At 34.4% G+C, this 11880-nt stretch overlaps 2 protein-coding genes across 2 annotated transcripts; both read right to left on the bottom strand.

The window, feature by feature from the left end:
- Positions 1 to 984: 984 nt before the first annotated feature.
- LOC120275109 (cytochrome P450 704C1-like) lies at positions 985 to 3260 on the bottom strand. The gene is made up of 6 exons (XM_039281605.1): positions 2903 to 3260; positions 2480 to 2695; positions 2104 to 2391; positions 1689 to 2024; positions 1421 to 1624; positions 985 to 1334 (listed from the first exon to the last, which is right to left on the bottom strand). The coding sequence occupies exons 1-6, from the start codon at positions 3248 to 3250 to the stop codon at positions 1155 to 1157; spliced, it is 1572 nt and encodes a 523-aa protein (XP_039137539.1). The 5' UTR covers positions 3251 to 3260; the 3' UTR covers positions 985 to 1154.
- Positions 3261 to 4813: 1553 nt separating this feature from the next.
- Positions 4814 to 5602, bottom strand: LOC120275876 (glutathione S-transferase U17-like). The gene is made up of 2 exons (XM_039282599.1): positions 5284 to 5602; positions 4814 to 5203 (listed from the first exon to the last, which is right to left on the bottom strand). Exons 1-2 carry the CDS (start codon positions 5599 to 5601, stop codon positions 4841 to 4843), a joined length of 681 nt encoding a protein of 226 aa, XP_039138533.1. The 5' UTR covers position 5602; the 3' UTR covers positions 4814 to 4840.
- Positions 5603 to 11880: the final 6278 nt, after the last annotated feature.

Genomic DNA, 11880 nt, shown 5'->3' with positions numbered 1-11880 from the left:
CTGAGCTCTCGTATGTTCCTCGTTGCAGTGCTGCAGAACAAAGAACAACGCCATCACGTGTTCTGCGATTGCAAAAGGAGGCGAAATTGTTCTTAAGGACAGTGCTCTTGCACGCCTCAGTCTTTTGTCATCCCGTTCCTGTTTCTGCTCCAACATTAAATCATAATTTCCAACAATTGCTTCCCACATTAATCTCAAACATTGCCATTTATTCTTAATCTGACATTAATCTCAAACATTGCCATGAATTAAGCGATGCATTATACAGAACTGATCCCATTTGTGTGCGTGTGTGTTCTTCTATTGTGTGTTCCTTTTAAAAAATAATAATAATAATGTCCCAAATTTCTATCAATGTATGACAAGGAGTCGATGTCTGAACCCTGCTAGCACTATAGGCAATTCTTGGAAATATTGTTATTGAGGGCATTGTATGAGACACATGATAAAAATGCAAGAAACGAAATTTACCTATGCAATAACATTCTTCCGGTCGATTTCAAGATTTGCAGCAATTACATTAGTTACAAATCAGCGTACGTGTTATATTTGTTTACCATCTCATAAGCATTGAGGAATCAATGTGCAATCTAAACATCCCAAAGGCATCTATGCATTGTCCTAAAGTTATTCAAGATAGCTTTTTGGATAGTTTTCTGAAAGTTAAGGTGTCATGTCCTCCTGTTTTTCTTGCATTATTCTCAATGTTGTATGATTTAGGCAAACTGGTCTATTCAGATGGCTTAACATGTATTTCTTCTCCAAAACAGTAGCTGCTGGAGGAAATCAATTACGTTGTCATGTATCTCACAAGATCTAAACAAATAAGATTAGGAAAATGCCTCTTTGCTTAGAGGTCCAAAGAGAGAAATTGAGTACCACACCAAGGTTTCAAGTATCACATTCTTAGCAATTTAGTTTTCAAAATGTAACTACTGAAATTTACACATTGGGAGAAATCAGGTCCAAAGAATATCTGGCAGATACAGAATGCAGAATACAGATCCATTTTGTGCAATTGGTCACATACAAGCATACTATGTATTAATAAGATTATCACTTCATTATTTAATTCTTATTGGCAACTTATACGATTTCAGTTACTTCCATGCCTCGAGGAATTTGAGACTGGTGTCTACATCACAAAGACAATGTTACCTATGCATCGCGCATAATTGGAGTCCCCCATCAATTTGAAGAGTTAGCATAGTCCTATAATTTACTGATTTGTTCTCATCCCAGAGTTTGAACCTGAAGAAACATAGGAGACTTACGGCGAAGATCTTCATTTGCCTGTAGGCAAAGTCCTTTCCTAGACAGATTCTTGGACCAGCCTGCCAACCAAAAATGAATGTAAGTGCCCTGATAGAAAATTGAAACAATTACCAAATTCTTAATTTTCAGTTTCATGTAAGCTCACCTGGAAAGCAGTGAACTTAGAAGGGTTCTGAGGCTGGAAAACACCCTCATCATTGAACCATCTCTCAGGCCGAAAGTCCTCTGCATCATCACCCCAGAGGAATTTCATTCTGCCCATAGCATAAGGCTGATAGTTCACAAAATCCCCTTTCTTCACAGCGAAACCATCTGGCAATGTATCATCTGAGGAACACTCCTTCACATCCTGCAGAAAAAATTGTCATGAACTCACTCATGGTTTACAAACTAGGAATGAGTTGATAAATTACCAATGGAACTGCAGGGTATAGCCTTAGTGTTTCCGATAGAGCTGCGTGCAGATACTGCATGTTGTTGAGTGTTTCTTCAGTTAAAGCTAAGAAAAATTTACTGAATGGCATTTTGTCTTTGGTGTTGGTTGTTTCTCTGATTTCTTGTGCTACCTTCTCCTGCACATCAGGATGCTTGCACAGCATATAGAAGAACCATGAGAGTGTACCGGCAGTTGTGTCTCTGCCTGCAATGACAAAATTCAAGATTATGTCTCTCAAGTACTGATCACTCATGGTTGAAGGGTCTTTCTTCCTCTCCATTAGAAATCGTGACAAAATATCCTCTTTGATCATCTACAAAGTCAAAGCACCCATAATGAACAATTTTCAATACTCACAAAAAGCTTGAGATGTAAAATTTTATTTGACTTACAACATCATCCTTGTGATTAGCTGATTGTTCCATCTTCTTCTTTATAAGCATGTAAACGAAATCATCAATGTATTTGATATTCTTCTTCATAAAGGCTTCTTCACCAACATTGAGAAACCGCTTAATTTTCCAAGAGACATCAAAGAAGCGCTTCAATATCGTTTTGCTTGCATCATCAAATGCCTTTGCAAAGTTTCTCCCTTCCTTGTTGGAACCTGAAAGTGTGCCGAGCTCCACCCCAAATCCAACCTTGAATATTGAATCCAAGGTTGATTTCATTAACAAGTCCTGAAAGTAACACCATGAATGTAATTCTAAAGAATCAAAAAATCATCATAGCTAGGTAAAGAAGAACTCTGACAAAAAGATGAATTACTTGGATATCAATCATCTGTTCAGAGTTTACAGCCACTAAAATAATCTCAACCAGTTTGGCAGCAGTATCTCTGAACACTGCACTACTGTAATCCCTCAAGACTCTTGCAGAGAACTCATAGCTTGCAATCTTTCTCTGCTGCCTCCACTTCTCACCATCTACTGCAAAGATCCCATCTCCCAGGAGATCCTTTGTAACATCATGAAAAGCCTTTCCCTGGAAATCAAATAATCAATTCATATATGCAAGTGATTGTTCACCAACATAGTTACCAGCATACACCGAAAAAACACATCAAGATGAAAAACCAACAAAAATCCCATCTTTTTGCATCCCCAACAAAGCAATTAACTACACCAAATTTGAGAAACTTCAAAACAGGATAAACATATCAACAAGTACAGAGATGCTTGTTTGGAATACCTTGCCATAGTTTGCAAAGTTAGTTTTCAAGATATACTCAACGTTAACCGGATCAACAGTGTAGACAAAGTTGCAGGAAGGGGTGAGCATCCTGAAAGTCTTGTACTTGTGAGAGATGTCCGTTTGGAAGTCCTGGAGTCTATTGAGGTTCATGAACTGGTGAAATATGGTTCCAGCCACTGGAGGGTAGTTTCTTCTTCCCCATTTCTTGGCAAACGAAGGCCTAAGTATGAGTTTGAAGGCATACAAAGTTGGGAGAAGTAGCAGAGCAATTAAGATTGCTACAGAGATTGATTGTGGCTCTGCAAAGATATCCATGGAATCTGCCAAGCGCCGAGGGGAAGGCATTGACGTGCCCTTTAAAGACTACATTATTTTAAAATAAAATTAATGGAGTTCACATTAGAGGTTTTTTTTAATTGTAAAAATTTGGATAAATCACAAACCCAAAAGAAATAGATAGGGAGCCGTTGGGTATAATCGGATAAGGCGCTGCATCAATCTAAATAATAAGCAAACGATTAATTTTATAAATAATAAAAAATCAATTTAAAATAGCAGAAGAAAAGATGTGTTGATTGCACAAGTAAGAAGGAGGCCCAAATTCTCAGAGATTTAAACTTATTTTTTAAATAATTTTTTTTAAATAAACCCTAATAATATTAAAAGAAAAAAAATCAACCAACGCTTTTCAGAGGGTGAGGACGTAGCGGTGATACCCCTGCCACACGTACGCCTATGAGGGTTGACCTTTGTCACCCTATTTCAAATCAAAGTAGAAATAAATCTACTTTCATATATATATATATATATATATATTCCAACTTAAACTCTAAATCCCGTAAAACACTAAAACCCAAACATCTAAATCCTAAACCCTATACATTAAATACTATAAAACCTATAAAACATTAAACCCACACCCCTAAAACCTATAAAATCTTAAACCATATTAAGCCCTAAGCAATAAACCTCTTGACCTGAATCATAAACCCTGACGACCTTTATGCTAGTTATTAGAAAAAAATTATTCAAGAAACTTATTATATAATAATATGTCGAAAGATTTTTTGGATCGCAATTGAGACCCACTATATTTACATTTTTTCCAATTAAAACTTATCTATCTAAATGGGAGCATAACAGTCGGAGCGCGAATATATATATATATATATATTAAAAAATTGAATAAACCACATGCATTAAAATAAAATAGAAATACAAACCAAAAGTACAAAAGAAACACAAACACGCTACCCCCACAGGGTAGAGAGAGAAGAGGAGACACAAAAATACAAAGAACCACCAGGGGTGATCACAAAAACAAAAGACAGACCAACAGAAAGCCCTAAAGGAGAAGCCCTTTAGGGAAATCCCCGACTAACAAAAGCTAAACCCTGGGCAGATGTCGGTGAGGACCTAGGGGATGCTCGAGTCGGATCCGCGAGGAGAGAAACTCAGCGCTACGCTGACCTTTGCCAAAGGCTCCTCCAATTTTGCCTTCTTCGAATCAGGGGCTGTAGATAACCAAAGAAATAATGGAAACAGTTGTACAACAAGTAGATTTGAAGATGCGTGCATTTCTTTCAAGCAAAATATTCCAAGTGATTGCACGTGCAATCAAATCCAGAGGAAAATAAGTGGTTTTTTTAGTATTATACACTATTTGCATAGTATTATACAATACCAATGCCAAGAGATTTCCTAAACTGCCAATTCATTATTTTAATAAGATATTACTAGGATATAAGTGGTTCTCCGGTCATCACCAATTTTTTTTTTTTGAATAAAGTGAATAAACCACAAATTTATTAGAAAAAAAAGAGGAACAGAGAATACCATGTACAAAAGGAAAAAAAAACCGCTGACAAACAACAATATCACCAATTAATTATTCATTTGAGGAAGCAATAACTGCAAATATTTTCTGAAGAAACACTAAGCATTGAGTTTAGCTTGAATCTTAATGGAAAACTCCACAAATTCATCAACATCTGGCACGGCACATTTGACAGCATCATTCGAGTAGAAACACTCTGCCCATGCAGCCAACAGAGGCGTCTCATTCTTGTCAAAAAACTCAAGACCAGTCAACTTCTCAGCAGCTTTAATCCAACCTAAGTAACAACCCAAAGCAATGTCTAAATACCCAATGGTATCACCCCCAAAGAAGTCCTTCCCTTTGCTCTGTTGCTGAAAAACCTCCTCCAATGGCTGCAACGTTGCAATGGCCTCCTTTGCTGCTTCTATCTTAGCTTCTCTTGTCTGTCCTTTTATTACTTCTCCATAAGCAGGAAACCACTGCAACAGTACCCAGGAAAAAACATCATTAAAAACTGCACAAAAGGGAAGAAGAACAATTTTGTTTTCTTAGTTATTACCTTGTCATCAATATAGTAAGACCAGAACCTGGCCATGGCTGCATCAAAGGGATCAGAGGGAACAATTGAAGGTCCAGCATCAGACCAGACATCATCAACGTATTGAACAATGATCATAGATTCACAGATTGTTTTGCCATTGTGTATGAGAACAGGGACCTTTTTGTATATTGGGTTGGACTTGAGAAGCAGCTCACTCTTGCTCCCAAAGGTCTCTTCCAAGTTCTCATACTTCACTCCCTTGAGATTCAAAGCTATCTTAACTCTAATCACAAACATACTCATAGAAAGCCCAATCAGCTTCACCTCTTCTGCCATTTTTTTGCACAAACTTCTAATTAATGACCTCTCTCCGAGTGGCATGAAGTGTGCTTCTTGTTCTAGTTTGTAGACCAGCAAATCATGTTTTTATTTTTCAGATTAAGATGAACGTTTTTTTAGTGGTTGTAAATGAATGTAGCAAGGGAAAATATCATAAGATATTTTTCGTGGACTATGCTCACCAAAAATATTATCTCTAATACTTTTCTCCGAATAAAAATACAAAATAAGGGTTTTCAGCACATGTCCTTTTCCGGACCATTCTATTTATTTATTTATTATTTTTTTAGAAAAGTTGAAAACATCATATTCATTATTCTATTTGTGTCTAAACTTGTTTTTCTTAAGAAAGAAAAAATAAGAAAAACAAGTTGGGGGAGCCGGGAGGTGAACTGAATCTAGCCAATACTAGCAAAGTTCATAATGGCATGAACCTTAGGAACCAAAGCTTTCAGTTTTGGCAACTACATTAGGCCAAAAATTCCCATGAAGAGCAATTTTTTTTTTTTTTTTTGGACAAAGGTGACAAGCGTCGCTTCACAAAGGAATGTCAAAAGAACAGACAAGTATGGTGGTACATTAGTTGCGGTGATTGTATAGCACAGTACTGAGATACAAGGAATTCAATTTTGTACCACTCACTCATTAATTTTGGTGATTTTCACTAAGCTATCTAATGGTTGTCGGAAAATAGCAATTTATGAGTAAAAAAATATAAAAATAGCAAAACAAAAAAATATATCATTATTTTTTTTTTTATTAGAAATTCACCCTAACATGGACTACATTCTATTTGTCATTATCATTAAAGTATTCACATGAAGAGCAATTCATGAGTACAAAAATTCTTCACAATCTCTCCCCATTGTGTCACATCTCCAAAATCATGAGAAGCATTTTTTTTTTTTTTATACAAAGTCGATAAGCGCAAAATAAAAAAATAAATGGAGTGCGAGATGATCTTTGAATTCACAGTGGTTTGGTGACCTTCTAGAATAAACCCCTCCATACAACTCTCGAAGGGGAAAAGCGAGATGTATTACTTCACTGGAATTCTCACATGGAAACCAGGAAAATGAATTATGAACCGAGAGTACCAAACTCTTCATGAGCATAAATACTTACCAATAAGCCAGCTCACGGTTCGTGCATTCTCTTTTTTCTTACAACTTTTCTTTTCACTTTAAAATTCACTTTATATCTATCTTGATCATCCATAGCCCTTTTTATAATCATAACACTCATAATTTATATTTTAGAAAAAAGGAAACCAATGGCGGAGAAATTCCAAAATAAGCCACCCGTGTGAAAGTTGTCATAGTCGTCAGCCTCCCATGTGAAACTTTTGATTTGGGTGGGCTATATCTTGCAACACAACTCAAGGCCATAATCTTAACAGCAGCTTTAATCCAAAAGAGATAGCAAACCAAAGCAATGTCCAAATGCTCAATCAATGGTTTCACCCCCAAAAAGGTTCTTTCATTTGTTCTGCTTCTCCAAAACCTCCTCCAGTGGCTGCAACCTTGCAATGGTCTCCTTTGCTGTTTGTATCTTTGCTTCTCTGGTCTCCCCTTCTATCACTTCTACTGCAACAGTAAACAGAGAAACATCATTAGAACATGCACATAACTCAAATAACAATTTATGCTTACAATTATTAACTTGTCAGCAATATAGTGAGACCAGAACTTGGCCATTCTCTCTGACACTTTGATTAATGGAAAAAGGTGGTCATTCTCTGAACGCAGAGCATCTGAAATTACTGGTCAGGTAATTTTTCCTTTATGTATTTTACTAGTATTGAACATCTGCAAGTTTGGCTCCAATTCTTTATCTTGAATTCTCTTTTTAAAAAGAAAACATGGATAAACCACGAATTCATTGCATCAATAAGAATTTACAAAAAGATAAATACAACGAAAAGGAAGAAAACACCAATCACCAGGGGTGAAAAGACAACAACGCCAACAGACAAAAGGGTACCCCAACCATGAAAAAAGAAGGTGGTAGCGAAACTAACAACCACGCCAACATGAGGTGGGTCTGTAGGCACATTTGCCGAGGCAGGTGGTGTAACGATTGCAAATGAACTAACCCCTTTAGTCCCACATCGGCTATGAGATGGACTCCTTGTGTGTATATAAGTGGTGGGCATCCTTCACCACTAGGCCGGTCTTTTGGTGACACGCTCTCCTCACCATTTGTGTGCATAACAATGGTGCTTTCGTTGAGAGTCGATGTGGGGCACGACTCGTCAGGTTCGGTCGGGTGCGCTGGCCACAGAGGGTTCTGACCAGGCTGGCTGGCTGCGCGCTGGGGTCTGAGTGAAGTGCCCTGAGTGAAGTACTGTTGGTCAGGCGTCCAGATTAACCGGACTGACGAGGGCGTCAGTGTCTTGATCGGTGGGGTAATATAATGATTGCAAATGAACTAACCCCTTTAGTCCCACATCGGCTATGAGATGGACTCCTTGTGTGCATATAAGTGGTGGGCATATTTCACCACTAGGCCGGTCTTTTGGTGACACGCTCTCCTCACCACTTGTGTGCATAACAGGTGGCTCAAGAGAAGTGTGAATGCTGGGCCACATAAAAACCAAGCTGCGCTTGATCATAAGAAAAGGTCCTCAAGTTGTGAACTGCGGGATCAAGGACTGCAAAAATCCAAATGATGAGCAAATTGCAATTTTACAAATAATAGTAAAGACATCATGAAAAGCATATGTAAAAAGACGATTATTACGTTATGTACAAATATTTCAGTAAATATCCCTAATTAGCAGATTATCTAGAGGTTTCGAGTGTAGGGTCCCAACGCAACCCAGGAGGACCAAGCCTCCTCCAGAGGGGGCGAAACAGGGACGTTAAAGACACTTATATTTTGTAAACATCCTCTGTTTTTAATTTTTATTTTAAAAATTAATAAATTTCATTTTATTACATTAAATAATTATTTCTAATAGTAAGATTTACTACTAAAAACTTGTTTTTACAAAAAGTGACAAATGCCACCACACAAGGGTTGTCAAAGGGACAAACAAGTACAATAGTGCACAACTTACAGTAACTTAATGACCCCTTAGAGATTTACTATGTGAAGTAGGCTAACACACACAACAATTAGGATTTGTCATCTATGCCCAAGATTATATATCATTAACCACAATCTCACAATGTTAAATCCCTATACTTTACAAACCTGGAGGAGTGAAAAATACAATTTCTCCCACAGAGAACCTATTGAACAGTAATGTAAACATTACTAATACAATATATCTACAATATATTTGTACCACAGCACAAGAGATTTAATCTTGCACCACTCAGCCATAATTTATGGTGATTTCCACTAAACTATCTAATAGTTGTCCTACTAAAAACTTTTAAATGTGTATTTATATTTTATATATAAAAAAATACACCTAAATTCATGAGTCATATAGATTTTTAATTAAAAAAATTCAAAATAATAATTTTTAACAAATTGTGCATAAAACCGTTGAATAGTCAACATTGAAAACCGTATGGCATCTCCAAAAACACTTCAAATATGAAGTTTTGGAATGAATTTGGCGCAGGGCGCTAGAACCGAGCGCTAATTCTTGCACAAAATCTATTTTTGCTACAGTGACACATAATGATCTTGAGTGTCACTATAGCTGCGTTATTTTATTTTATTTAGTTTTTTGTTTTTTGTTTTGGTTTTTTTTTAGTTTTATGTTTTTTTTTTATAAAATTAAAAGTTATAACTTTATATTTTTAATCAAATTAATAACTTATAATTTAAGTTTATATTTTTAATTAATAAGAAATAAAATATTAAAGAAAATATTATACGAAATATAAATTTATAAATATGAACGAAAATTACATGAGCAATAAAATAAAAACAAAAAAAATAGTCCTAACATAGATTATCATTGATAGTAATAAGAAAAAAAACAACACCCAAAATACAACTAATGAAATCTGAAGTAAATGGGGCTAATAGTCGGGATAATAGTCTATGCAAATAATGAAAATAATTAAAAGCTTGTGTACTACTTTAATTTCCAATAATGTGTTGTTTTTAATAAAGGTGCTTGTTTGTATGTTATGTTTTTATTTAATATTTAATATAACGTTTGAATTTGTATTTATATTTTTTTATCAATCGGATTGTATTTTATATTTCATAAATATTTATAATAAATATTTAAATAAAATCTATATTTTAAATAATATAATATTTAAATTTAATGATTAAAAGTAAAAAGGAACTAAATATGACAAAATTTGTTGATAGTATAAATATATAAATTGCGAAGTGAAAAAAATATTCTTAAAATATTCTATTTTAAAATTAAAAATAAAATGATGATTGGAAAAAAAAAACTTTTAGTGTAGAAACTATATTTTTACGTACTGAAATGCCAAATATAAAGTTTTGAGTTGGAGATAAGCTAATGAACAATTCTCTCCACAAAAAAAATAAACAGGATGTGAGCCCCACCCCTTAAATTAGATCCTGCCGGCTGCAAGGACGAGTGGATCTTCTTATTGAGAGTTGTTTTGCTTCTTTCAAGGTAGGATCTTTGAGCTTGTTGCATAATTAATGATTATTATTGATGCCGGTTGGCTCTAGATTTCTTTTTCCGAAACCCTAAAAATTTGTTCTTATTTGTGATTCACTTTTTAATCCTTAGATTTATCTCTTGAGTTTCAGGGTTTGTTCCCAATTTGTAGTTTGAAGGAGTTTTGTTTCTCTTTTGATGTATGCACCCTAAGCATATTCTTAGGATCTTTGACCGTGATGCTTGTATGGATTTAATCACGTCTCAAGGATGAGATTTTGCATGATATTATTGATTTAATGTGAAGTATAGTTGATTGAGGTATAATCTTTCGCCATGAGAAAGGAATTTTTTTAGTTGATTTAATTTGAGAGGTTTTCAGATTTTTCATTTTTTTGACAATAGCGAAATCCCTCTCCGATTTTTAGAGATCTTAGAGGAATAATTTGGAGGAGAGTAAAAATATGAAAGTTGTAGATTTTTTTATGTTATCTAAATAATTGCAAAATTTCAGATTTTATGCATCTGTAGTTTGTGAGATATAGCCTCATTAGTATAATTGTCTCGGATGATATTTCTGTGCAGAACTTGAAGAATCATGGCCAATTTTGATGATCAGGAAGATTGAATTAGATAAGGTGAAAAATAAGAAAGTCCTTCATTTTTGAGTTGTCTGATTGTCAGTAAAATTTCATTAAGTTTGGAGTTGTAGGTTAAGAGATATGCATATTTTAATAGTATATGTCTGAATTATAATTTTGCAGAAATAGTTAGAGTTTCAATTGAATGTTATAAATTGAGTAGTACTCTAAATTATATGAATTTCGGCTATGTCATAGTGTTAGGTGTCTATTATTCCCATAATTTTTAAACTTGTGATTTGGAAAAGTGTGAGTGAAGTTTTGAGGGTTTTAGTACTCATTGATCATGTTGGAATTATTGATTTGGCTCTTAGAGTGGGTAATTGCTATTGTACCCTCACAATAATCAATATTTGGGGGTGTAGAATAATAGTTTGAAATTTTTGCATTTGTACCCTTTTGAAAATCTTTTTAATATACTATTGTTTGTTAGTCTCGATTTTGCTATTTAAAGCTAATAGGATCTCTTCCCAAATATAGGACATGCCAAAGGTGTAAGGTTTGAGAGTATTTTTGGGCGTTAATCAGGTAAGTATTCCACATATAAATCCTATTATATGTATATACTTGAAAATTCAAGTTTTGTAAACTTTTGGAATTTTTAAAGAAAATTACTGATTATTTTTACAGATATATTTTGAATTATTTATTTATTATTATTTTTGGAATTTCTTAAATTATTTGAAATTTTGAGTTAATGATATTTTATTTTAGATTAGAATTATTTGAAAGGTTTAAATATTTATTTTTAAATTCGGATTATTTAATTTGTAAAATTTAAATAGTTTATCTAAAAATGTATTACTTCAACTATGAATGTTAGATATGTTTTTAGTTAATTTTTTATTAAAAGAATATTATTATTTTTATTATCCTGCTCATGTTTGTATTCCATTAACTCGTGTATTTTTGATATGACAAAAATGGGATCATGTTATCAGAAATTCTTGTACTTTGCTTGTTTTTGAATTTTGTTAGTTCATCGCTTTTGTGAATGTAAAGTATTTTGACATGTAAACTAGGGCCCCCAAATAACTTTGCAATAACCCTCATCATCGGGGTTAAACACCGACCGTGTTGACA

This window comes from Dioscorea cayenensis, chromosome 14, assembly GCF_009730915.1.
Source record: "Dioscorea cayenensis subsp. rotundata cultivar TDr96_F1 chromosome 14, TDr96_F1_v2_PseudoChromosome.rev07_lg8_w22 25.fasta, whole genome shotgun sequence".
Taxonomy (NCBI): Eukaryota; Viridiplantae; Streptophyta; class Magnoliopsida; order Dioscoreales; family Dioscoreaceae; genus Dioscorea; species Dioscorea cayenensis.
Note: the sequence above shows the minus strand (reverse complement) of the source record. Positions and strands in the feature narration are given on the sequence as shown.